Raw genomic sequence first — 24,101 nt, forward strand, 5'->3', positions numbered from 1 at the left:
CTTCACATAACAATGTGGATCAATTGTAATTTTCCCGGTATATAGGCCTAGCAATTGCCATTGTCTGGGGCAAATTCAATGATTTGTTTTAAATGTCAACATTGTGTATGCTTGCATCTGTTCTCTCATGAAACGTACTACAAAATCTGCAACACCACTGAGTGACTGATAAGCAATAGACTATGTATCTATACACATGTGATTTGAGTAAATAGGAATGAATTTTCCATAAATACACAGCAGTCCAATGCCTTCCACAACATGAATTAAGAACTGCATTGGATTGCAAACTTAAAGGTTAAGTTCCATAGGTTGATTTTCTATTTAAAATATTGTAAATACTGTGGTGCTACGAAAACACATCTCAGCCGCCCAGCAACACTAGTTCAGTTGCTTAAGATTAGGGCGTGGATATCTGCTTATTCAACCAATGGCAGGCAGGGGAGTGTTAAGGAAACTTGTTGAAAAATAGTTCCTTCCTGTCCCCAAAGAAATTACACGCTTCACCTTTAGGGTTTAAATGCTGAAAGATTTCTTCACTGAAACAAATAGGTGAACCGTACTGGAAGATCTAATTGCTTTTCTCACTTTCTCTTAGAAAACTGCTCCTTTTGCTTTCTCTTCCAACATCACTTCAAATATAGCCATCAGCAGTGATTTTTGAAGTTTACTTGGTGAGAGCAGTTAGGTCAGAATCCTGGGCAGTAAGACTTAGGAAGACAAAAAAAACGATATGATGGAGGAAAATAGAGCAATATGCCAGACATTTGAGTGGAAACAGACAGTGAAACAGCAGCGTAAACAGGCCAATTTAAGAGTGTGTGTTAACAATTGTTATAGCGACCCTTCACTGGCTCTCTGAAACTCTTTATAACTCACTGCTGCTAAAACAATCAAATGACCAGACAGACAAAACAACCATTGAGAGAGTTTATATCATGAATCGACTGTCCTCCTCAAAGTGTCTGGGTGGGAATGGGGATTTAAAATGGGGGTGTAAAAACTCTGCAGACAATTACATCGCCCTCCAATTTAATAGCTAAATTACAGGCACAGCTACAAACCATGTGGGATAAACATTCACAAGCCTGCTGAAAGCACAACAACATTGATCAGTGATGTACGTGAATACAAAACTCAATGCAAGCAGGCAACGATTATTGTAATTAATTAAGGCTAATTATCGCCATGAAAATGTTTTGAAACCATTGACCTTTTTCTGGATTGAAAGTAAAGATCTTTAATGTCAACACGAAATGCCATTTGCAAACCATTTTAAAGCATTTGTGAGTTATAGGAGATGTTCAACAAGAAAAAACTCTTGGGTGGGGTCTGATTTTATCTGTTGGCCATTGTATGGATCATGAAAAGTGGACATTGTTAGTGGGGAGGGGCTGAAACAGATTTTTCTGACTTTTTGTGTATTGGGAAAGTACATGGGGTAGATTTAGATTTGTATGCTGACTTCAACACGCAAATGGCAATGCCATGTTCTGAGTCAATGATGTACATAAATTTGGTCAATGCTATCACCAAAATAAAATAGTCTGCCATTGTTTAATAGCATAGTTGTGACCCATAATAGCAATTCTGATGGTCTGCCATAACATAAATTTTTAACAGGCTGTTTGCATTATTACTAAGATAGTGGGGTAGTTTTGCTTTATAGCCATGAAAGTAAAAGAGACTCTTTAATAGCTAGAACATTATCAGTGGTGGTAAACATTCCACGGATCTAAAATGTTTCAGATAGTTTCATTTCAAGCCTTTTTGGCACAAAAAAAAAAAAAAATCAGTGATTAATCCAAAACAAGCTTCCATTTTATAATAACAATAGGAGATGGCAAGAGGATGTGGCTGTAACGTTTATGACAGCTGTGAGTTTGACAGAGCAACTCTCTTGTAAGATAAATGATGCTGGCAAATTTCACAAAACTCCAAACAAGAGTTGCTTTTTCTTTCTGACTCCAGCCTGCACGCTGAATGTGCTGTCGGATTTTTCAATACATAGATGTTGAGGAAGGGTAATTTGCTGCTTCTAGCTGCTGTTATGTAATGCTGATGTGAAATATTAATCACGAAAAGCTCAGGACTGCCAAATCTATGCTAGGGAAAGTGCTTTTTGTTAACCCCCTAAACTGCACGCAGGTGGCAGACCTTCCATCTTGAGCAGGGTGTTCTTGCAAGAGTATGCAGTTTTCTTTCTCCCCCGGTGTTTGCGCTTGTGTGTGTGTTTGAGGTGGTGGGCGACGGTTGCGTGTGTGTATGCATGTGCATTTGCGTATGCAAGTATGCATTTTTCCTGTTTCCCAGTGCTTTGGGTTCCATAATTGAAAACTAGCGAAATGCAAGCAAAAGGCCAATAGCTGCATCTGGTCAGAGAGCATGTTAAATTCAGTGAGACTGTCTGGAGCAAAAAATGCTTTTTGCTGATGCACAAATTCTTTTACTGCCTTGGGTAAGCATACATCAGTTCCTTGAGCAGATGTGGCAGATATTTACAGTTTTTTACTCTCTAATGCATATAGGCACCTATCGCACCAGTTCTGTGGCAGCACCGTGACTGTATTAGATTATTATTCCATGGTGCTGTGATATATACACAGAGACCATTGTTGTGCAAGATTTTCCTATCCTCTCGCTATATGAAAATGTCTGTTTAAAAATAGTTCAAGATAATTAATGTGTATTTGTCACGTTTTATACAACTGTTAATCCTGGTCCATAAATGTCATTGGTCACTTAGATTTTAAAGAGGATTAAAGGCCCTGTAGCACTGTATCACTATTTGATTTATTTATTTTTTTACATAATTACACCAGTAGGTGGCGACAAGTGACTGCATTATGCTTATTACAATGAGTCACTAACTCATTCATTCAACCGATTCGTTCAAAACATGTCCAGAAATTAATAAAGTAGTTGCCAGACGCATACGTCATTGAGGCTGTCTCATTTCAGAAAAGCAACCATTATAAAATAGACTGGTATTGTTTGTGAGGTGTAATTACTGTAATTGCTTTCTTGCTTTGGAATGTATTGGGTTTTTGTTTTTTAAATAAACCATTTCCGTTGGCTTATTCGGCCGACATATGCAATCAATGGAGGGCACAGCCTTTGAAATAAGAAACAGCAGGTGAATTTATTTATGAGAAAGTCACTGAATCATTTCTTTAGCTGAGCAAAAACAGTCAAAGTAAATGGGAGTATCATGTTTAAAGGCAGAATATGTAAGATTTTTTATTAAAATATCCAACAACCACTAAAACAGTGTAATATATTTTGCTGACTTGTGTACTTACATTATCCCAAATGTTAAAATCCATAGAAAAATGCAATTTTAGCTAGTGTAACGATCGTGTCACTGAATAGCCTGCCAATGACGTCATACATCCTTGTAGGGCTGTCACTATCGGTTATTTTGGTAATCGAGTAATCTGTAAATTATTCTGATGATTAATCGAGTAATTGGATAATTATAATTTTTTTGTAATAATAAAATAGACCTAAATTAACAATAGCCTTTAAAATGGCTTAAGTACATATGTAATAGCAATGAGGCAATATAGTTCAAATAAAGTATCAAAAGCAAATAGTCATATAATTTTATTGAACAAAACTGTTTAAATACATAATGTATTATATACAGTAAAGCTAATGTACATTATGCATTATAACAAATGCCTGCAGAGGACGCCAACGGCCAGACGGTTGTTGTTTTTTTAATCTTTAATACTTGTTTAATCTTTGTTTAATATCGACTCAACAAACATTTAATTCAAATGTCCACTTAATCTTTAATATTTGGCCATTTCTTTATGACAGAAATGCTGCAGGCACTGTAATTTGTTGAAAATTTGGACATCAAATTGTGTAAACTCAGGGCAAGGGTTTAAACTTTTATTTTGAAATTGTGATGAACAGTTATTATATAGAGATGTACTGATGTATTCTCCTGTGTTTGCATAGGGTTATAGATTATATACCTTACAAATCTGATGAAATAGCACAAGCTGGGTTCCCAAATAAACGTTATTATAAACCAAACCTCACAATCACACGCAGAGATAGAGTTTGAGACGCTCCACACATGTAAATGATAACAGTTCTTGTTTAGCAACATTTACTGTGAACGGAGCCGATCTGAGACGCACGTAAGTAACTTACACGCTTACATCGCATATATAAATATTTAATTGAATTGCAGCGTTTCCAAATTTTTTATAGCATTATGCTTTATTATAATTTTGAATGGGTTTAATATGTGGAATGCGCCACTTCCGGTACTTTGCGATTACTCGACACTGGCAAAATGCAACCAAGGATTTTTTTTAAATCGAATACTCGAATAGAATCGAGGAATTGTTACAGCCCTACATCCTTGCTTTTCCGGTTTTATATAGTAGAAAACGTAGAACCCCAAAGACACTTTAATATGTTACGCAATTTATCAGACAGGTGACAAACGCACAGAGTAGCATTATAACAGAACTTTCAACACACTCAAATGTATCTAGTATGATATGATAAAACAGCTCTGCTTTACATACGCATGACCAGAAGAAGCGTAAACGGTCGATTGTGGCATAATTAAAGCTCAGTTGGTTTCGAGTTGTGTATCGTGTGCATCCTCCTTCATTTCAGTATCCTCACTTCGCTTTCATGACTTTCAGCCTCACCCTGCTTCATACAACAGTTACCTTAAGACTTTAATTTAAATTCAGTTGGACTGCATTGGCTGTGGGGATTGAAGACAACAGCTCCCATGATTCCACACTTGCATCATCAATCTAAGCCGTTGCTTCTTTGTTTGTTTTGAATATGCGCCTTCTAGCTGCAAAAACATATAGCATAATATACATATTGTGTCTTTAAAATAGAACTTAATTTTTTGTTTTCTGAACTGCTATATAAAACCAATATCACATTGCAATATTTAGCACAAGTTCACCTACAGAAATTTTATTTTCCCATATAAGTATATCGGAGCCTTACCTCCATTACCTAACACGCCAGTCGAGGACTGACTTGCCTTAAAGGGAGTTTATGTACCGCAGTACTGAATGATTACACACTCAGGTACTTCAAAGAAGACCATGATATTACTACGGTACATGCCCAAAATACCACGGTAATAATACCATGGTGCTTTTTTGTCAGCATTTTGCAGTCAAATGAAAACATACCTTTTACCAGTCCTTTTTTTTTTTTTACACATTGTACTTTGATGGTCAAAGCTAAAGCCATTATCTAAGTGGATTATAAAAAGATTATATCAGCTTCAACTGAAACCTTTCAGGCTTCCGGTAAAATGGCTCTGGATGGAACGAGTACATGTTGTACATGAGTAAAAGGAAATTGCGAATGACCGGGAGGAACCAAAGCATTTATGCGTAGAGTGCATGACAGTGCGGTGAGGTGCATCTTTATTAACCGGAACTGAGGTGGGCAAGGCTAAGGTAGACGTAGTGTGCACTTCTGATCTGGAGATCAGCGTGCTGTTGATCTAAAGATTCTAATAAGAGGGTTTGCACAAAAGCACTCAGTAAATTTATGAGCAAACGAGCTCCACCCGCAGTGAGGACTCCCCAGTTGCCCTGTCGCTGCACCTGCTGCCTCTTTTTCTCAATAACGCCAGTGTTTTAGCTGTGAGCTTTAAATGCGCTTATATCAGCACTCACGCTCGAGGCCTGTCATCTCCACGCGCCGCTGCTGAGTTTTCTCCGCCTGCGATCTGTCTTTGATCACAACTCTCTGGCTGATGAATGGCACCATGTAGTCGGCATTTCAGAGGGTAAATATCCATTAAACGTTGGGCATCTGTCTCTGGGCGGCCTGGCTGAGGAATGAATGAGAATCGGCCTTGCTGACGCCAGGTCAGTGCTATTCTGAGCTAAGCATGACGCCCTGCATTATTCATATACCTGCTTTGTGAACAGATGCAAATCTGATCCCCAAACTCAAACAAATTTTTCTTACATAACCATGGTCCCCTGCTAAAGGGAGAGGCATTTGATCTCTTAGGTTGAAGAGCACATTGACGGGTGCATGCTGAAGGTCCTAAAGAGCTTTTTTAATGGTTAGCCTTAAGCTGTACTAACTCTTATTGTCAGGTTGATGTTCGCAATTCACAGATTCAATTAACAATTCATGCATTACATGTATAAGACATGCTACAATACATCATGTGAAACCCATAATCCACATTTATCTGTATCCCTTATTGCATGTTAACTGAATCGCGGTTGCAAAACTATTTTATTTGCATATTCAGATTCTCCCCCCGAGGCGATCATCAAAGTGTGAAAGTGTGCCGTTAAACATTCATCAAGATGAAGAATTACCCACCTCCGTAACAATGTGAACATAACACTGAAAAGAATCAGATCTTGAAGGCTGGAAGTGCTGTATCCTTATTCGGAAATCTCTTTAGCTCGGCTTCATCCGTTTAATGGCGTAAATATTCTGTTAACATTTGTTTGGAAATAGGCTATGTTTACATTATCAGATAGGAGCCTCGCAATTTGCACAGAATGAGTTGAGGAATGCTACCGACATTGTTTGGTCGTGGCTAAGTGGATGTAAGAACCCCCAGATTGCTTTCTTATCAATTATACATTCACTGGGACACTGCTATTTACTCTGCTTACCAAAGGAGAAGACCAAACGACAAGGGAGGAATGATACAGACGCAACAGCAACAAAATCCAATCTCACACATCAGCATATTCATTTCAAACCTGTGAAGAGACCATCATAGCCAGTCTCCAGCATATATTTTGTTTTCAAAGCTGGTACAGTGGTGTTCAAACCAGACTTCTTAACTTGTTAAAGCAGCAAGACTTTAACGATCAGGACAATAAAAAAGCATCAACAGCTAAAGGTCTGCAACAGTGTGCATTTAGATGTTTTTGTTGCTGTTGCTGTTTTCTTTTAGTCATATTTTGTCCTTTTTTTATTTAAATTCAATTTAAATGTAGTCAACAGGCTCATTGTGCTTGTCATAGTCATTAACTTTAGACCATTTTATTCCAACTAAAATGTAAAGAGTAACAGATCAAACTTTAATCAATAATTATATCAAAAAGAAAAAAAAAACATTTGATATCATTATTATTATTAAATAATTATTTATTATAAAAAATAATAATAATTTAATTTAGCAATTTATTTACTTTTTTAAATAATTGTATCACTTATACAGTTGAGGTCAAAAGTTTGCATACACCTTGCAGAATCTACAAAGAAAAGGGGATCATACAAAATGCATTTTATTTTTTATTTAGTACTGACCTGAATAAGATATTTCACATAAAAGACGTTTACATGTAGAAAATAATAGTTGAATTTATAAAAATGACCCTGTTCAATTTTACATACACTTGATTCTTTGTTTCTTGATTCTTCGCTGTTTTTTGTTTGTTTGTTTTTGTTTAGTCATCGTTGTTCATGAGTCCCTTGTTTGTCCTGAACAGTTAAACTGCCAACTGTTCTTCAGAAAAATCCTTTAGGTCCCACAAATTCTTTGGCTTTTCAGCATTTTTGTGCATTTGAACCCTTTCCAACAACGACTGTATGATTGTGACATCCATCTTTCCACAGTGAAGATAACTGAGGGACTCATATGCAACTATTTCAGAGGGTTCAAACGCTCAGTGATGCTTCAAAAGGAGCTTCAAGAGCCGGAGGGTGAAAACTTTTTGAATCTGGGTAAATTTAACTTATTTTGTCTTCTGGGAAACATGTTAGTATCTTCTGTAGCTTCTAAAGGGCAGTACTAAATTTAAAAAAAAAGATATTTAGGCAAAATAAGAAAAATGTATGCACCTACATTCTGTTCGAAAGTTGACACCCCTGACTGTTATTGCATTGGTTTTCTTTTCTTACTAAAGCATCAGTGATTGTTGAACCTTCTGTAATAGTTGCATACGAGTTGTCCTCAGTTGCCCTCAGTGTGAAAAGATGGATCTCAAAATCATACAGTCATTGTTGAAAAGGGTTCAAATACACAAAAATGCTGAAAAACCAAAGAAATTTGTGAGACCTAAATGATTTTTCTGAAGAACAGTGGACTCATGAAGGGATTCATTTTTTATAATCCCTCTTATTTTGGTCAAATAATTAACATGTTTGCTGATTCTGCAAGGTGTATGTAAACTTTTCAAAATACCAGAAAAGGATCCTAAAGCTTTCTAAAATCCTTTCATCAGTGTTCAATACAGGCCAGCAGAAAACCAGCCTGAACCAGCATGTAAATTCAGTTTAAACTGGGAAGCAGGCAAGTAAATTCATCATGATCAAGCACTATCCAAATCCACAGAAAAAATAAATGAACAAAATAATGATTATGCTGTTTACCTTAAACAGGCGGAGGATATTAGCCACCATTATAGACACGGAACTGGACGATGCTCCAATGACGCCCACCACCCTTTCTGGCTTGGTAATGATGGGCGATCCTCCACCTTGGCACTTCACATCCGTGCCGTCCTTTTCGATGAGTGCCTGGACAAACGTGAGAGACTGCTCCAAAGCATGAGTGTCACGAGAGCATGTGTCCAGAATGCGGGCGCCCAGCGTAATATTTGGAAGCAGTTCATGGTCATTGTTGATGCGGTCCAGAGCGAAGAGCATAGCTTCCAGACGGTGAATCCCCTTTTCCTTTTTTAGCTCACCGCAGGGTTTGCCCTCGTGACCCCGGGCGTGAACTGGAAACAGGCCGCCTAATGAAATGTCCCCATCAATCCGGATAGAGTTTAGATGTGTGTGGCCTGGACCTTTGGGCCTCGCAGCCAAAGCAGTCAAGAAGAGGTAGAGAAAAACCAATGCTGAGCCTTGACAGCGACGGTTGGTCCATCCAACCATTTTGCCCATGGCTGAAGACATCGCAGCAAGCCGGTTTCAACCAAAGCGTGTCTATTTTTGGATCTGAGATGTGTCACAACTGAGTTGATGGGTCAGTGGAGGCACCCTTTCGCAGGGCACAATCTTTTAAAGTTCATAGTTATGTCACGTAGCGATGGGTTTGTAATTGAATGGAATGGTCATCAGGTTTTTTAGGCAGCAGTTCTGCGTCAATCCACTTTATCTCCTGTCAAGAAACTTCCTCTAGAGTCCTTTGATGAGATTAAAGGTTAATCGTACGTCTTTGGTCCCTTGCTCCCTCTGGGTTTCCAATCGGCCTGTCTCCTAGTGGAGGAGGTTGGGGGTCTTGTGCTGCGAACACAAAGCTTCACCCACCTGTGAGCCTTCCTGGAAAAAAAAGATAGGAAGAAAGGAATGAGTAAGCACCACAGAAAGGCGATACAGTCAGATGTTTCTGTGTCAGTATGGGCATTGCAGCGCTTAAGTTCTTTTCCTTAAACTTTCCGTTGCATCATCTTACTGAAAACAGCTTTCTTACTGAAAACCCGCTTGCTTTTTCTCACATTCTCCCTCTCTCTTTCTCTCTATAGTTTGAATTTAAAACGTTGCTATGGGCTCCCAAGGTCGAGAGAAATATGCTTTGGCTCCCACATGTCTCTTTTCAACATTCTGAATGAAGGAGCTGCATTCCAATGAAGAGCTCCTATCCAGCGAGAGAGAATTATCTATGTAATGTGCTGTTTTCGTTTTCCCCCCATCTGAAATGACAAGCTCTGATAAAGAAAATGAGTTTGGCTGATGAAAATTGTTCTGCATACACTGTATACTGACAAAAGGCAGAGCCTTTAATCTTTCGCTGCAACGGTCACCGCAGGATATTTAAGTTCTCGGAATGAATTGTTATTTTGGTAACCTCGGGGTCATTAATTACTTGAAATGAGATTTAATTTGTATGACACCAATCTCCATGTGAGGACGAGTTAGTTCGCACAACTTTGACAGTGACTGTTATCATTACTCCCTTAATTGTTGCCTAATTGGGTTAAAATTTGCATACTGGAATATTCCTTCAAGATTCTGTGTTTTCAGTGTGCATGTGCATACAGTGAGGGAAAAAAAATTTATCCCCTGCTGGTTTTGTACATTTGCCCATCAGTCTATAATTTAAATGGTAGGTTTATTTGAACAGTGAGAGACAGAATAACAAAACAAACAAAAAAAAATCCAGAAAAACACATTTCAAAAAAGTTACAGATTGATTTGTATTTTAATGAGTGAAATAAGTATTTGAGCCCTTCACAAAACATGATTCAGCAAAACCCTTGTTGGCAATCACAGAGGTAAGACGTTTCTTGTAGTTGGCCACCAGGTTTGCACACATCTCAGGATGGATTTTCTCCCACTCCTCTTTGCAGATCCTCATTAAGTCATTCTGACGTTTGGCAACTCGAACCTTCAGCTCCGTCTTATCCTATGGGAATAAGGTCTGGAGACTGGCTAGGCCATTCCAGGACCTTAATGTGCTGCTTCTTGAGCCGCTCCTTTGTTCTCTTGGCCGTGTGTTTTTGGTCATTGTCATGCTGGAATACCCATCCACGACCCATTTTCAATGCCCTGGCTGGAGGTTCTCATTCAAGATTTGACGGTACATGGCCCTGTCCATCGTGACTTTGATGCGGTGCAGTTGTCCTGCCCCCTTAGCAGAAAAATATCCCCAAAGCATGATGTTTCCACCTCCATGTTTGACGGTGGGGATGGTGTTCTTGGGGTCATAGGCAGCATTCCTTCTCTTTCAAACACAGTGAGTTGAGTTGATGCCAAAGAGTTCGATTTCGGTCTCATCTGACCACCACACTTTCACCCAGTTCTCCTCTGAATCATTCAGATGTCCATTGGCAAACTTCAGATGGGCCTGTACATGTGCTTTCTTGAGCAGGGGGATCTTGCGGGTGCTACAGGATTTCAGTCCTTCACGGTGTAGTGTGTTACCAATTGTTTTCTTGGTGACTATGGTCCCAGCTGCCTTAAGATCATTGACAAGATCCTCCTCTGTATTTCTGGGCTGATTAGGTCTACAATCTTGTCCCTGACATCCTTGGACAGCTCTTTGGTCTTGGCCATGGTGGAGAGTTTGAAATCTGATTGATTAATTTCTTCTGTGGACAGGTGTCTTTTATACAGGTAACAAGCTGAGATTAGGAGCACTCTCTTAAAGGGAGTACTCCTTATCTCAGCTCGTTACCTGTGTAAAAGACACCTGGGAGCCAGAAATCTTACTGATTGATAGGGGATCAAATACTTATTTCACTCATTTTAAATGCAAATAATTTTTTTTTGTTCACTGTTCAAATAAACCTACCATTAAAATTATAGACTGATCATTTCTTTGTCAATGGACAAACATACAAAATCAGCAGGGGATCAAATAATGTATATGTATATGTGCATGTGAGTTGCTGATTCTTTTAAACTGAAATTTTATGGTGAGTTGCAAATACATCAAACTGATCTAGACATATTTTTAATGCCTACACATTATCTATATCATGCACCATTATGATTCACTGCTTGACTTGTTTTCACCTCCTCCAGCAAACTGAAGATGCCATTTCATGCGTGCAGAGTTAAACATAGCTTTAAAATCTCCCTTTATTTTGCTCTTTATGTCCAGAACTGTATATTTTTAAATGATCAGTAAATGCACAGTTGGATACTTTCATATAAATACTGTGCATTTCTTTAAACATGGATGCAGTTTAAGCAATTATTTTCAAGCCTTGATCTCAGCAAATCTTTTTTGCACCGTTTGGTTCACCTCACTTATTTACAAGGTGACAGAAAAATCTCAGAAATTCTCTTTTATGCCTTTGTAAATCTAACTGACCTGCTCTCATTCTATTTTCTTTTTTATCTCATCCTCACGTCCCACCTCTTCCCCTATTAGAACACTATACGCTGGCTCCACACTTCTCCTCCAGTGCACAGGCACTTCAAAGAATTACAACAGGGCCTCTGAAGTGACTCTGAAATGCTTTTTCAATGTTGGCAAATGTGTTTGATATTAAAGAGTGAACTGGGGAATCCTTCCTCAGGGAAAAGAAGTTCGTGTGAGAGACCACGCTAAGGCTTGAAGCACATGTTCCATTCTCCCACGCTCACAGCTAAAGGGGAACGTTGCCAAACACGTGAGAGATGGAACACAGCCTAGATTCAAAGGTGTTTGTCTTCAATGATTTACCGTTAGGTGTTGTTAACAGTGTTGAGGAGTAACCAGCTAAAAGTAGCAATGCTCCTAACTCAGCTACATTTTTCAGTATTGCAGCACTCTTCCCAAAATGTTGTAATGTTCTTTTCATATTGTGCATGGACAAAAATGTCTTGAGTTAAGTAGCTACAGCACCAAGTAACTTCCCCCGGAACTGGTTGTTAATAAACTCCCTTGTATTTTTAAGGCGAAGCCAAGCTTGTTAGATGGCTGTTGACCCATATGAAGCTGTCAGCATGATCTGCGATCATTGCTGTGATTTGCGGGGAGTGTCAGCCCTACCACAGAAGTTAATTTAATTCATTAGTTAAAGTTAATTGACACTGCATGGCTGTCTGAGGATGTAATGGAGATATAATAAGCGCTGAGAGTTTCTATCAGCAATAGGCTTGGAACCAATAGTGGATAACAGCAATTACAAATTTTTGCTCCATTTGCAGTTATTTCAGATCTGGAGTGCTACAAACATTTTTGGCTTATTAATTAGAAAAATTCTGAATTACTGAAATGTTGACTTGATTTGAAGTTCACATCTAATGCCTGTAAAGACACCATTAAAGTGGTACAGTAGAATTAACACCACCTTTATCATTTGTGTGTTTAAGCTGAGAAAAATTGCAAACCAGCTGTTGAGGTCTTAAATGGAGATCAGTGATATCTGACAACTACCATTATAAAAAGCATTGGTAATATAGCAATGATTTGAGTAGTGAAAAAAATCATGATAATGTTTTTCTTTTTCATTTCTTGCACAATACCATGGGGTATCACGCAATGGTTTTTATACTGTACCATCTGTATCTTCTGTTCCTTTACTCTAACCCTACCCCTAAACCTACCCCTCACTCAAAAACGTCAGCATTTTAAATTTTCAAGACAATGTATATATGATTCATGTGCTTTGGTTTCCTCAAGGGGACCAAAAATATCCTCATAAGGTCAAAAATTACTGGTATTGCTATCCTTATGGGGAAATTTGGTCTCCTCCATAATATAGGGAATATGAGAAACACACATACACACTTTTTCACTTGCTTTTAAGTAATAACATTACCTTAAAATTGTTAAAACAAATTAAGTAGGGGTTTGAGACAAATTTCACAATTCAATTCTAAATCACAAGCTCGCAATTTGAAATCTAAGACTTTGTTTCATATCAAAAGTAACAAAGCACAAAGCTTATTGTGATTTTTTTTGGATGGGAGCTGCCCTACAGTGTTCCCTTCATTAACTGAAAACAGGCTAAAACAAAAATACACTTAATACTAGTGCTGAGTAAAAAATATAGATTTCTTGATTTTAATCGATTCTCATTTTTACGAAACACATACACACTTTCTGACTTGCAGTAACAAGAAACAACATTACCTAAAAATTGTTAAAACAAATTAAGTAGGGTTTTGAGACAAATTTCACAATTCAATTCTGATTCACAAGCTCGCAATTTGAAATCTAAGACTTTGTTTCATATCAAAAGTATAAGCACAAAGCTTATTGAGATGGGAGCTGCACTACAATGTTGAAACTGAAAACAGGCTAATCGATTCTTAAGATTTAGGAAGCGATATTGTTTCGTAAAAATGAGAATTTATTAAAATGGAGAAATCAATATTGCTTACTCAGCCCTAGTATTAAGTGTATTTTTATTTTAAAGTACTGCCAGATTGCCATTTTTGTTATTAACTTCTTTATACTTAAACATTTTAAAAATCTACCAGTTCAGTACGACAAAATACACTTAAATTAAAGATACATTCTTCAGATTGCCACTTTTGTTATTTTCTTTATAGTAAAATTACTGGTATTGCTATCCTTGTGGGGAAATTTGGTCTCCTCCGTAATATAGGGAATATGAGAAACACACATACACACTTTCTGACTTGCTTTCAAGTAATAACATTACCTTAAAATTGTTCAAACAAATTAAGTAGGGGTTTGAGACAAATTTCACAATTCAATTCTGACTGACAAGCTCGCAATTTGAAATCTAAGACTTTGTTTCATATCAAAAGTAACAAATTTGGATGGGAGCTACGCTAAAATGTTCTGTTCATTAACTGAAAACAGGCTAAACTAATTGATTCTTAAGTTTTAAGAAGCGATATTGTTTTGTAAAAATCTACTGAAATAGAGAAATCAATATTTTTTACTCAGCCCTAGTGTATTTTTGTTTTAAAGTACTCCCAGATTGCCACTTTTGTTGTTATCTTCTTAATACTAAAACATTTAAAAAATCTACCAGTTCAGTACGACGAAATACACTTCAATTAAAGATACATTCTTTAAAAACTAGTCTTAATATCATAAGCAGTCTTGCCTCTCAGGTAAATCTATTTTGCTTCAATGATTTTTATATTTTAACTAGAAAATTTGACTTATTTTGTAAAGGTATAGTCCTTGAAGTTTAACCTTTTATGGCTGTCAAATCTACACTTTGATCACTAAACCATTACAGCCTTAAGTCACACACCATAACCGGCCACTTCTAAGGTCGCACTCCTTCTGAATAACATTAGACTAGACAGTGTTTTCAAAATACTACTGAACCTATATAGTTTTAGATGACGTTTTGAAATCGCAGACCTCTAATCAGCATTGTAAATAATATGTTTATGTCTCCTTCATTTCAAAATGTCTCCTTCAAGGGGTCGTAGCACGTAGTTTGATTGCTAACCAAAGGCACATTAGAGCCGGTGAGTAAGCAATCATTATATTCCTTGAGGAAAAGGGGGAAATGGTTGCAGCAGACATTTTGTACGCCCATAAAGCAAAAACACCTTCAATGTAAACACTTTAGCTTTATTTGACGTTTATAGGATGGGGAGACTGTCAAAACAACATCCACATACTGGCACAAGTAAGCACTCAAGACACTGCACAATCCTACAAATGAGCCAACAAACTAGGTGTATACATTGGGTTGCACACTGGATAATGTTGTCAAATGTTCCTTTTCTCAAAACACAGAGCAGATACAATGTTAATGCGGACGATAAACAAAAGAATCACACACACACACAAACCCAATACAGCACCTTAGCACTCGTTGCTATCTCTAGATAACAGTTTAAAGAGATTTGTACAGGAAAATTCTGTAACTGCCAATAATATTTAGCCGTTCCAAGAGCACTTATTAAAAGTTATTTCCATTTTCAGTAACCCTTCTTCTTAATAACAATCCAAGTGTGTGCAAGCGCTAGTATGCACACTGTAGAATACCAACCTTTAGGCTGCAGGCTGCCCAAGGGAGCCTCCACTTAGCAACAGGCTAATAAATCTTCACTGGTGCAGTGTGCCGCAGAGAAATGGTATTGTTCCTCATATCCTATCTGATATAATACTCAAGTGTGTGCTCAAGGAAATATTAGATATGGCAATTATAAATAGCGCTAATGAGATCATTATCTGTTTCGAATAATGCTTTACATATTTGGAGGCTTACTCCACCTCCGAAACTCTTAATGCTCAGCCATTGCTGTTGTGAAAGGACAATTACTTATCGTGCACTGCAAAATTAGAAGCACAAATTGTCGTCTCACTGGGAATGTTTTTACAGCGTACATATTCTTGATAAAATTAACCTATCTGCACAGTCACGTGCAGGAAAAAAAGCTGCAGAATTTGGATCACACCGCACCCACACGTGCCATTCACGGCTTTCTTTTCTAAAGCACCTCCTTGTCTCGGCTTCTTTAAGCATGTTGGGCTGACACCATTCAGTCAGTTAGAGCTGTAATTGATCTTAAAGGAATAATCTCTTTCCCATCTCTTCTAGAAGCAGGAGATATGTGGGCCACAATGGGAGGAGGTGCCATGGAGGAGCTCTCATTCTGCGAACGGATCCTTTGTAAGAAGACTGAAGGTGACATGGTGGGTTTAATGCACACCCTTTCGAGTGAAGAAGTAATTTGGACCTGATCATTCTCCGCAAATTCAGTTTAATCAATGTAGAGTGAATCAGGCAGGCTAAGGTCAGTCCTATTTTCCAATTCAAAGCTCAACCAAGGCTTCGGTTTGAGTCTGGGAACAGATAAGGGGGCTTACACAAATAACATGTGTGATTAGCAAAGATGGAGACATTGAAACACACCATGAAGAGACTGACGGCGAAATGAAAAAACATTTATTCGGAGCTGTCCCGTTGACTTAGTAGTTCCCATCACTACTTACAAAAGCCACAATAAAGGAGTTTGATTTCTCTGAAAAAGGTTAGACTGGAAAGATTAGCAAAAGAAGGTGTTCATTTATGGTTTTGCAGTATTTTGTTTCTAGCAGGGTGAATTTCACAAAAGTACGTTGAAGGTCACATTTCATACCGAAATCAAGAGAACAACTATAGGAATTTATATTTTATATAAAAAGGAGCTGAAGCCTATTTTGTGAACAATAATGAGTTCCAAATTAGTTATTTATAAGGGAAGCACACTCCTTTCAAGTTCTTATATTGATTTATTACAGAAATTAAAACCTGTAATATAACTGTACTGTAATACCAAAAAACAGAAAATTCCCCAAATAGGTGTCAGTTCCTTTTTCATATAAAATATAAATTCCTATAGTTTGAACATATATGAATGAAATAGCAATTATTTGAAATAAAAATCTTTTGTAATATTATAAAATGTCTTTATACTATCACTTTGGATCAATTTAATTCATCCATGATGAATAAAATATTTATTTTATTTTATTTTATTTTATTTTATTTTTATTTATTTTTTTGATGGTCCAAATTATTTTTTCCTTGTATGAAAAATGGTAAAGAACATTTATTATTATTATCATCAATGCTGAAAATGGCCGTGATAAAATATTATTTCCATTTTTTCCCTGGTATGAAAAACGGTCAAGAACATTTATTATCAATGTTGAAAATGGCCGTGATACTTAATATTTTGGTGGAAACCATGAAAAAGTTATTTTTTTAATTATTATTCTTTGATGAAGACAAGGTTCAAAAGAAGAGAAATTATTTTAAAAAGATTTTTTTGTAATATTAAGGTTCAACAGAACAGCAATTATTTGTAATATTATAAATGTCTTTATACTGTCACTTAGGATTAACTTTTGGATTCATGCTTAATTTTTTTTTTTATATTATTTTATATTATTTTATTTTATTTTATTTTATTTTATTGTATTGTATTGTATTGTATTGTATTGTATTGTATTGTATTGTATTGTATTGTATTGTATTTATGGTCCTAAAATGTTATTTCTTAATTTTCGCTGCTATGAAATATGGTCAACAACATTTCATATTATTATCAATATTAAAAATGGCTGTGATACTTAATATTTTGCTGGAAACCATGACAAAGGTTTTTTTATCCTTTGATGAAGAGAAGGTTTAAAAGAACAGCAATTATTTGAAATAGAAATCCTTTGTATTATTATAAATTACTTTATACTGTCACTTTGGATCCATTTATTTTATCCATGCTGAATAAGTTTTAATTTATTTTATTTAATTTATTTATTTATTTTTTTGATGGTCCTAAATTTTTAATTTTCAATGTTGAAAATGGCCGTGATACTTAATATTTGGGTGGAAACCATGAAAAAGTTTTTATTAAATAATTATTTTTTGATGAAGACAAGGTTCAAAAGAAGAGCAATTATTTAAAAAGATTTTTTTTTTTTTTTGTATTATTAAGGTTCAACAGAAAAGCAGTTATTTGTAATATTATAAATGTCTTTATACTGTCACTTTGGATCAACTTTTGGATTCATGCTTAATTTTATTTTATTTTATATTTTATTTTATTTTATTTTATTTTATTTTATATTTTATATTTTATTTTATTTTATTTTTTATATTTTATTTTATTTTTTATTATTTTAAATAAATTATTATTATTATTATTTATTTATTTATTTTATTTTATTTTATTTTATTTTATTTTATTTTATTTTATTTTATTTTATTTATTTATTTATTTATTTATTTTTTTTATTGATGATCCTAAAATGTTATTTCTTAATTTTGCCTTCTATGAAAAATGGTCAACAACATTTCATATTAGTATCAATATAAAAAATGGCCGTGATACTTAATATTTTGGTGGAAACCATGACAAAGGGTTTTTTTTTTTTTCTTATCCTTTTAAGAAAGAGAAGGTTTAAAAGAACAGCAATTAATTGAAATAGAAATCTTTTGTAATATTATAAATGTCTTTATATACTCACTTCTTTAAAGTTTTTATTTTATTTTATTTTATTTTATTTTATTTTATTTATTTTATTTTATTTTATTTTATTTTATTTTATTTTATTTTATTTTATTTTATTTTATTTTATTTTATTTTATTTTATTTTATTTTATTTTATTTTATTTTATTTTATTTTATTTTGATGGTCGTAAAATGGACCAGAAATGATGATTATTATTATTTTATTTTATTTTTATTTTTTTTATCATTGTTATCACAGTAAAAGCAGCTCAGGTTGAAATAGCATTCAAACATTATCATGTTGGTGCAGGATTTATTGATATTAGTTGAGTTGTTTACTCATTGTGGCTGAGACCTAAATAATTCAATCAGGGAATTTGGAGCGGCATAATCCAATGTATTTTAAACATCAGCTGCCTGTATCTGAAAATCACCTGGTTGACTCAAGGCCTAAAGAGACTCAGTCAAATTGAAACACCAATGAGATAAACACAACATGACAAATCACAAAGCTTTGTCAACTTTTCCATCACATTAGTGGAATAACAAAGCATATTATCACATCCAGATAACTGTACAGCCTACAACTGAAATTAGCTTTGGGATCAAGAGAGCACGTCAGGAAATATTGTTCGTTTGAGAGTTCCCCAAGGCTCCCGTGCTGATTTAGGCAAATATCGCATAAAGTTTTTGGCCCAGGCATAAAATGTTGCCACGATAAGCATTTTGTTGACTCGCTGACCTTAAGGGCTGTTATTGTTGTCTTGTGATTGGCTGACAGGTCTTTCAGCCATACAGATGGTGTTTGTGCACGCTTCCAAGAATACAGTGGACTCCCAACCACACACTGTACGAAGATAAGAAGCCGAGGCACTTAATATTTTACTAGCTGGCTGCTAGTGAGTACCATGGGGCTTGCACCCCGCCAAAAGACAAAGATAGAACTTGAATGTGGGATGTCACAGTCTGGAAAAAGCTACAAGACTGCATAGCAAGCAACAAATCAGAACACACACACACACACACACACACATACAACTGCAGGGTCAGAAACAGGGTCAGTCTATGTGCATTTCTGATGAACACAAGTGCACTCTCCTGGTCTACATACTTAACCTGCATACTTGTGTTCATTTGGCAGTAACAAAGTGATGAATATGTTAGTATTCAGGTAGCTAAAAGCATGTTAATAGTTTACATGTAACTAAATTGCTAAAGATTCTCTTTTAAATCAACACCTTTTCAAAAAGATAAGGCAAGGCAAGGCAAGTTTATTTATATAGCACATTTCATTCACAATGGTAATTCAAAGTGTTGTACATAAAAGGAATTAAAATCATAATAGCATAAAAATCATACAATTTTATAATGATCACAACAATCAAAACAAAGTTTAAGAACATTTAAGATGATTAAAAAAATGATTTAAAATGAATTAATACAGTAAAATGATTATACATAAAATAATGCAATCTGTTCGGACGTAGCACAGTGCTCATTCAATAAATGCACAACTGAACAGATGAGTTTTGAGTCTGCATTTAAATGTGGCTAATGTATTAGCACATCTGATCTCTTCTGGAAGCTGATTCCAACTGCGGGCGGCATAATAGCTAAAAGCGGATTCCCCTTGTTTTGTGTGAACCCTTAATATTACTAACTGACTCGATCCTAGTGATCTGAGTTGTATGTTAGGTTTATATTCAGTGAGCATATCTGCAATGTATGTAGGTCCTATGCCATTGAGTGCTTTATAAACAAGTAAAAGTACTTTAAAATCTATCCTAAACATAACTGGAAGCCAGTGTAAGGACCTGAGGACTGGTGTAATATGCTCTGATTTTTTGGTTCTAGTCAGAATCCTGGCAGCAGCGTTCTGTATGAGCATAATACAAATTTGATAAAACATAATGTAGTATATTTAATTTGACTGCATTTAATTTTGTATTCATATAAACATCATACACAAACAGTTTATGGTTTAAGAGAATCTTGTTGAGCAGTTTATAATTGTTAAACCAGCTCTTTTCAGAAAGATTTGAAAAAATGTTATATATTGTCAAATTTATTGTTGCTGTTGTACGCCTGATCTATAGTTTACTATATTGTTTTCATATATTTACACAGAGCCATAACGTACTGTACAGCTTATCTTTAACAAAATTGCTCAATAAAGACGGCCCAAAATATATATGTAGACTATATTAAATATTATCAAATTTATAATTGCATTTTAAGCCTGATATCTAATTCTATTATACTTTATTTAAATTTCATATTCATAAATACATTTATAATAAAAGTTGTTCTTTAATTTTTAACTGGAGTGCCCAACCAAAAGAGTGTAAACCAAAGTGTTGTATTTTAAGGCAGATCTGTAATTTTGTGCTATATTTTAATTTAATATTCTTATATAAAATTATATATCCTAGACAGTTTATTTTTAACTAAACTGCTACACAAGATTCTTTTTAAACTCACTTGTTTCAGAAATATGTGCAGAATTTTTTAAATATTAAACATTATTACAATTATTTTTGCATTTTAAGCCTGATCTATAATTTTGTCCTATACAAAAAAATAATTTTATATACATTTGTACAGAGAGTTTATCTTTTACTAAATTGCTTAACAAAACTCTCTTGAACCAAATGCATTTTAAGCCTGATCTATAGTTTTGTACTATATTATTTAGTTTATATATATATATATATATATATCAGTGGCGGCTACTGGTCTGTCAAATAGGGGGGAAGCTCATTTTCGGTCTACATCATAAAATTGTCTATTTATTTAAAAGTAAATTCTGCCCTACGTTCCTTTTCAAGAAAATGGTCTGTGACCCTGTCGTACCAACTAGGCGTCTTTTCCAGTGACTTTTCGTGTGCAGTTTCATATGAATGAATGATCTAAAAAAAATATTAAACTCTGTAAAAGTGAAACAAGGAATGTGGTGTATAATTGTGTGAAATGTATGATGAAAATCAAGCAATTTCGCCAAGAAAATATAAAGAAATAGGTTGCAGCAGTTTTTATTTCGACTGAACTTGAGAAATCCACGATGGGACTGAGCGGCCGCAGAGAGCGCGAACGAATAGCTTCAGCGATTCCTTATAGGACAAAATCGCTGTCAGTCAAAAGGAGATGCAATCTTTCGACAGACCCTCCAATCATCACGCAGAAGCTCAGCGTCCAGGCCAGCCCACTCCTCATTCACCCCCAGAGACGCTGAGCGTCCGTGGGCGGGACATAATCGCAGCGTTTATCCAATGACCGTCTAGTTTCAAAGCACTGAAAAAAAACGTTCAAAGCAGCCCCATTGAAGTCAATGGACGCTGGGCTTCAATGGGGAAATGCACTGTGACGCTACGGGAATGTATAAGAAGAAAATCAAGTCAGCCGACCTGCTATATCTAACTGATTCTGAACGAATTCTTCTTTGAGATGAACGTTTTCTAACGCATTTTTAGTCAATAAAATGTTAATACAATAGTACGTAATTTGACCATTAATTTTGTGACATTATAGGGGAAGCTGAGCTTCCCTTGCAGTCTTAAAGAAATCGCCACTGATATATATATATATTACGGTGACGCATTGCTGCCACACACTTATTTTTTTTTCACTCAGCTATGTCGTTATAACGAGATCTTTTCTCGTAAAAACGACATCTTTTCTCTTTAAAACGACATCTTTTCTCGTAAAAACGACATCTTTTCTCGTTAAAACGACATCTTTTCTCGTAAAAACGACATAATTTTCTCGTTAAAACGACATCTTTTCTCGTAAAAACGATATAATTTTCTCGTTAAAACGACATCTTTTTCTCGTAATAACGACATAATATGTCATAAAAACGATCTGATGTTCCTGTTATAGATGATATGATTATGTTATGTGAGGGAGCTAAGCGTTTGTCCGCGCTGCCTTTGCCACAGTCCTGACATAAAGGAGGATGCACGCTGCTGGAGTTAGAATACACTAGCTATAGAAATACAATGTTTTAATAATTTTAATGTAATGGTTTCAATTGTAGCGGCATGTTTATAAGGATTAATCTCCAATCTGCCCTCAGACCCAGAGGATTTAAGATGATCAGATCAAAACTGTTATTTCTGAATAATCGACTCTGAGCTTGGAATATTATTTGGATGAAAGTTTGATTTTGAAATAAAATAGAAATGACAAACGGTTTGATTGTATTATAATAATAATTTCTTTCTGTTTAAAAAATAGACAAAATCAATGAAAAAAAAAATCAGTTTTAGTATTTTTGTCCGTGAGTAAAAAGAGAGCTTATTCTTTAATAATTATGTTGGCGGCAATGAAAGCCACTTTTCAACTCAACCTGTCTTTACTGTCTATCGCATCATGCAGAATAAATACAAAAATACAAACAAATCTAGCTTAATTTCGTTTTTCTGTTTCTCAAACAAAACGAAATAATAATAATAATATTAATAATAATAATAATAATAAGCTGTTATTATTATTATTATTATTATTATTAGGCCTATTATTATATTTTTCTTATGAATTATATTTATTTATTTCTGCTCGTATTTCGATTTGCTGTTAAATCAATCAAAAAGTTGATTATTCAGAGAATTAATAGTTTTGATTATCTTAAATAAGATTTTATAATAAAAATAATAATACGCCTAATAATAATAATAATAATAATAATAATAATAATAATAATAATAATAATAAGCATAATAACAGTTTGAGTAGCCTATTGTTATTATTATTTCATTTTGTTTGAGAAGCGGAAAAACGAAAAGCTTGATTCTTCGTATTTTTGTTCGTGGGTAAAACACATGAGCTTATTGCTTGAATATTAATTTAACATGCCTGGGCGGCCTTGATACTTAGTATGATTATATACAAATTATACATTATTTATTATTTATTATTAAATTTTATCTTTAGCTGAATCAAGCCACGAATCCGGTTTTTCATCTGGATTATACTGTGGAAATATGCTGCGCTGTCTGTGAGTGTAAGCACAATGGTAGGTTACAGATGATGAACTCACACGGGAAAGACTGTACACTACCTCTTGTTGGATTTATACGAATTAAGTAGGCTAAACACAATTTTGTTTTCGATTCTTTTATTGAAGTAGACATTTCAAGCTGCATAGAGAGACATAAATTGCGAGAGCGCACCCTGTATTTTCACAAAGGCAATTTGTAACGTTTTGTTGTTATTGTGGAAGTACATAAAATAAAGCAGACATTTATATTTCTTTCCTCCGTAATCACAAAGTAAGGAATCGCGCTGGTACCGCAGACCCGAGAAGTGCAGTGTTGCTTGCAAAGAAACGTTATTGTGACTAATTTGCAGAGCGGTACCTACATCAGACGAACATTTATTCTGCATGATGGGACAGACTGTAAAGACAGGCTGAGTTGAAAAGTGGCTTTTCCGGGCCGCTCACGCACAAATATTAAAGCATAAGCACTCTTTTCATGAAAACAAAAAAAAAAAAAAAAAAATCTGGCTTTATTTATTTATTTTCATTTTTTAAACAGAACGAAATCATCATAATCATAATCAAAAATCATAATTTTTCTTTTATTTATTTCTGATACTAATTTTCTGTAAAATCAAACTTTCATCCAAATAATATTCCAAGCTCAGAGTCAGAAATAACAGTTTTGATCAATCCTCTGGGTCTGAGGGCAGATTGGAGATTAATCCTAATAAACATGCTGCTACAATTGAAACAATTACATTCAAATTATTAAAACAGTGTATTTCTATAGCTAGTGTATTCTAACTCCAGCAGCGTG

The 24,101-nt window shown here is 35.1% G+C and overlaps 1 protein-coding gene across 2 annotated transcripts in view; it reads right to left on the minus strand.

Annotated features, from left to right (window-relative positions):
- Window positions 1-24,101, minus strand: part of grm4 (glutamate receptor, metabotropic 4) — a 204,362-nt gene that overhangs the window by 140,153 nt on the left and 40,108 nt on the right. For both annotated transcript variants that reach the window (XM_073851720.1, XM_073851719.1), the window contains exon 2: window positions 8,359-9,252. In XM_073851720.1, the coding sequence (XP_073707821.1) occupies window positions 8,359-8,886 (528 nt within the window). In that variant the 5' untranslated portion in view covers window positions 8,887-9,252. The remainder of the gene's footprint in view (window positions 1-8,358; window positions 9,253-24,101) is intronic.

This window comes from Garra rufa, chromosome 12, assembly GCF_049309525.1.
Source record: "Garra rufa chromosome 12, GarRuf1.0, whole genome shotgun sequence".
NCBI lineage: Eukaryota > Metazoa > Chordata > Actinopteri > Cypriniformes > Cyprinidae > Garra > Garra rufa.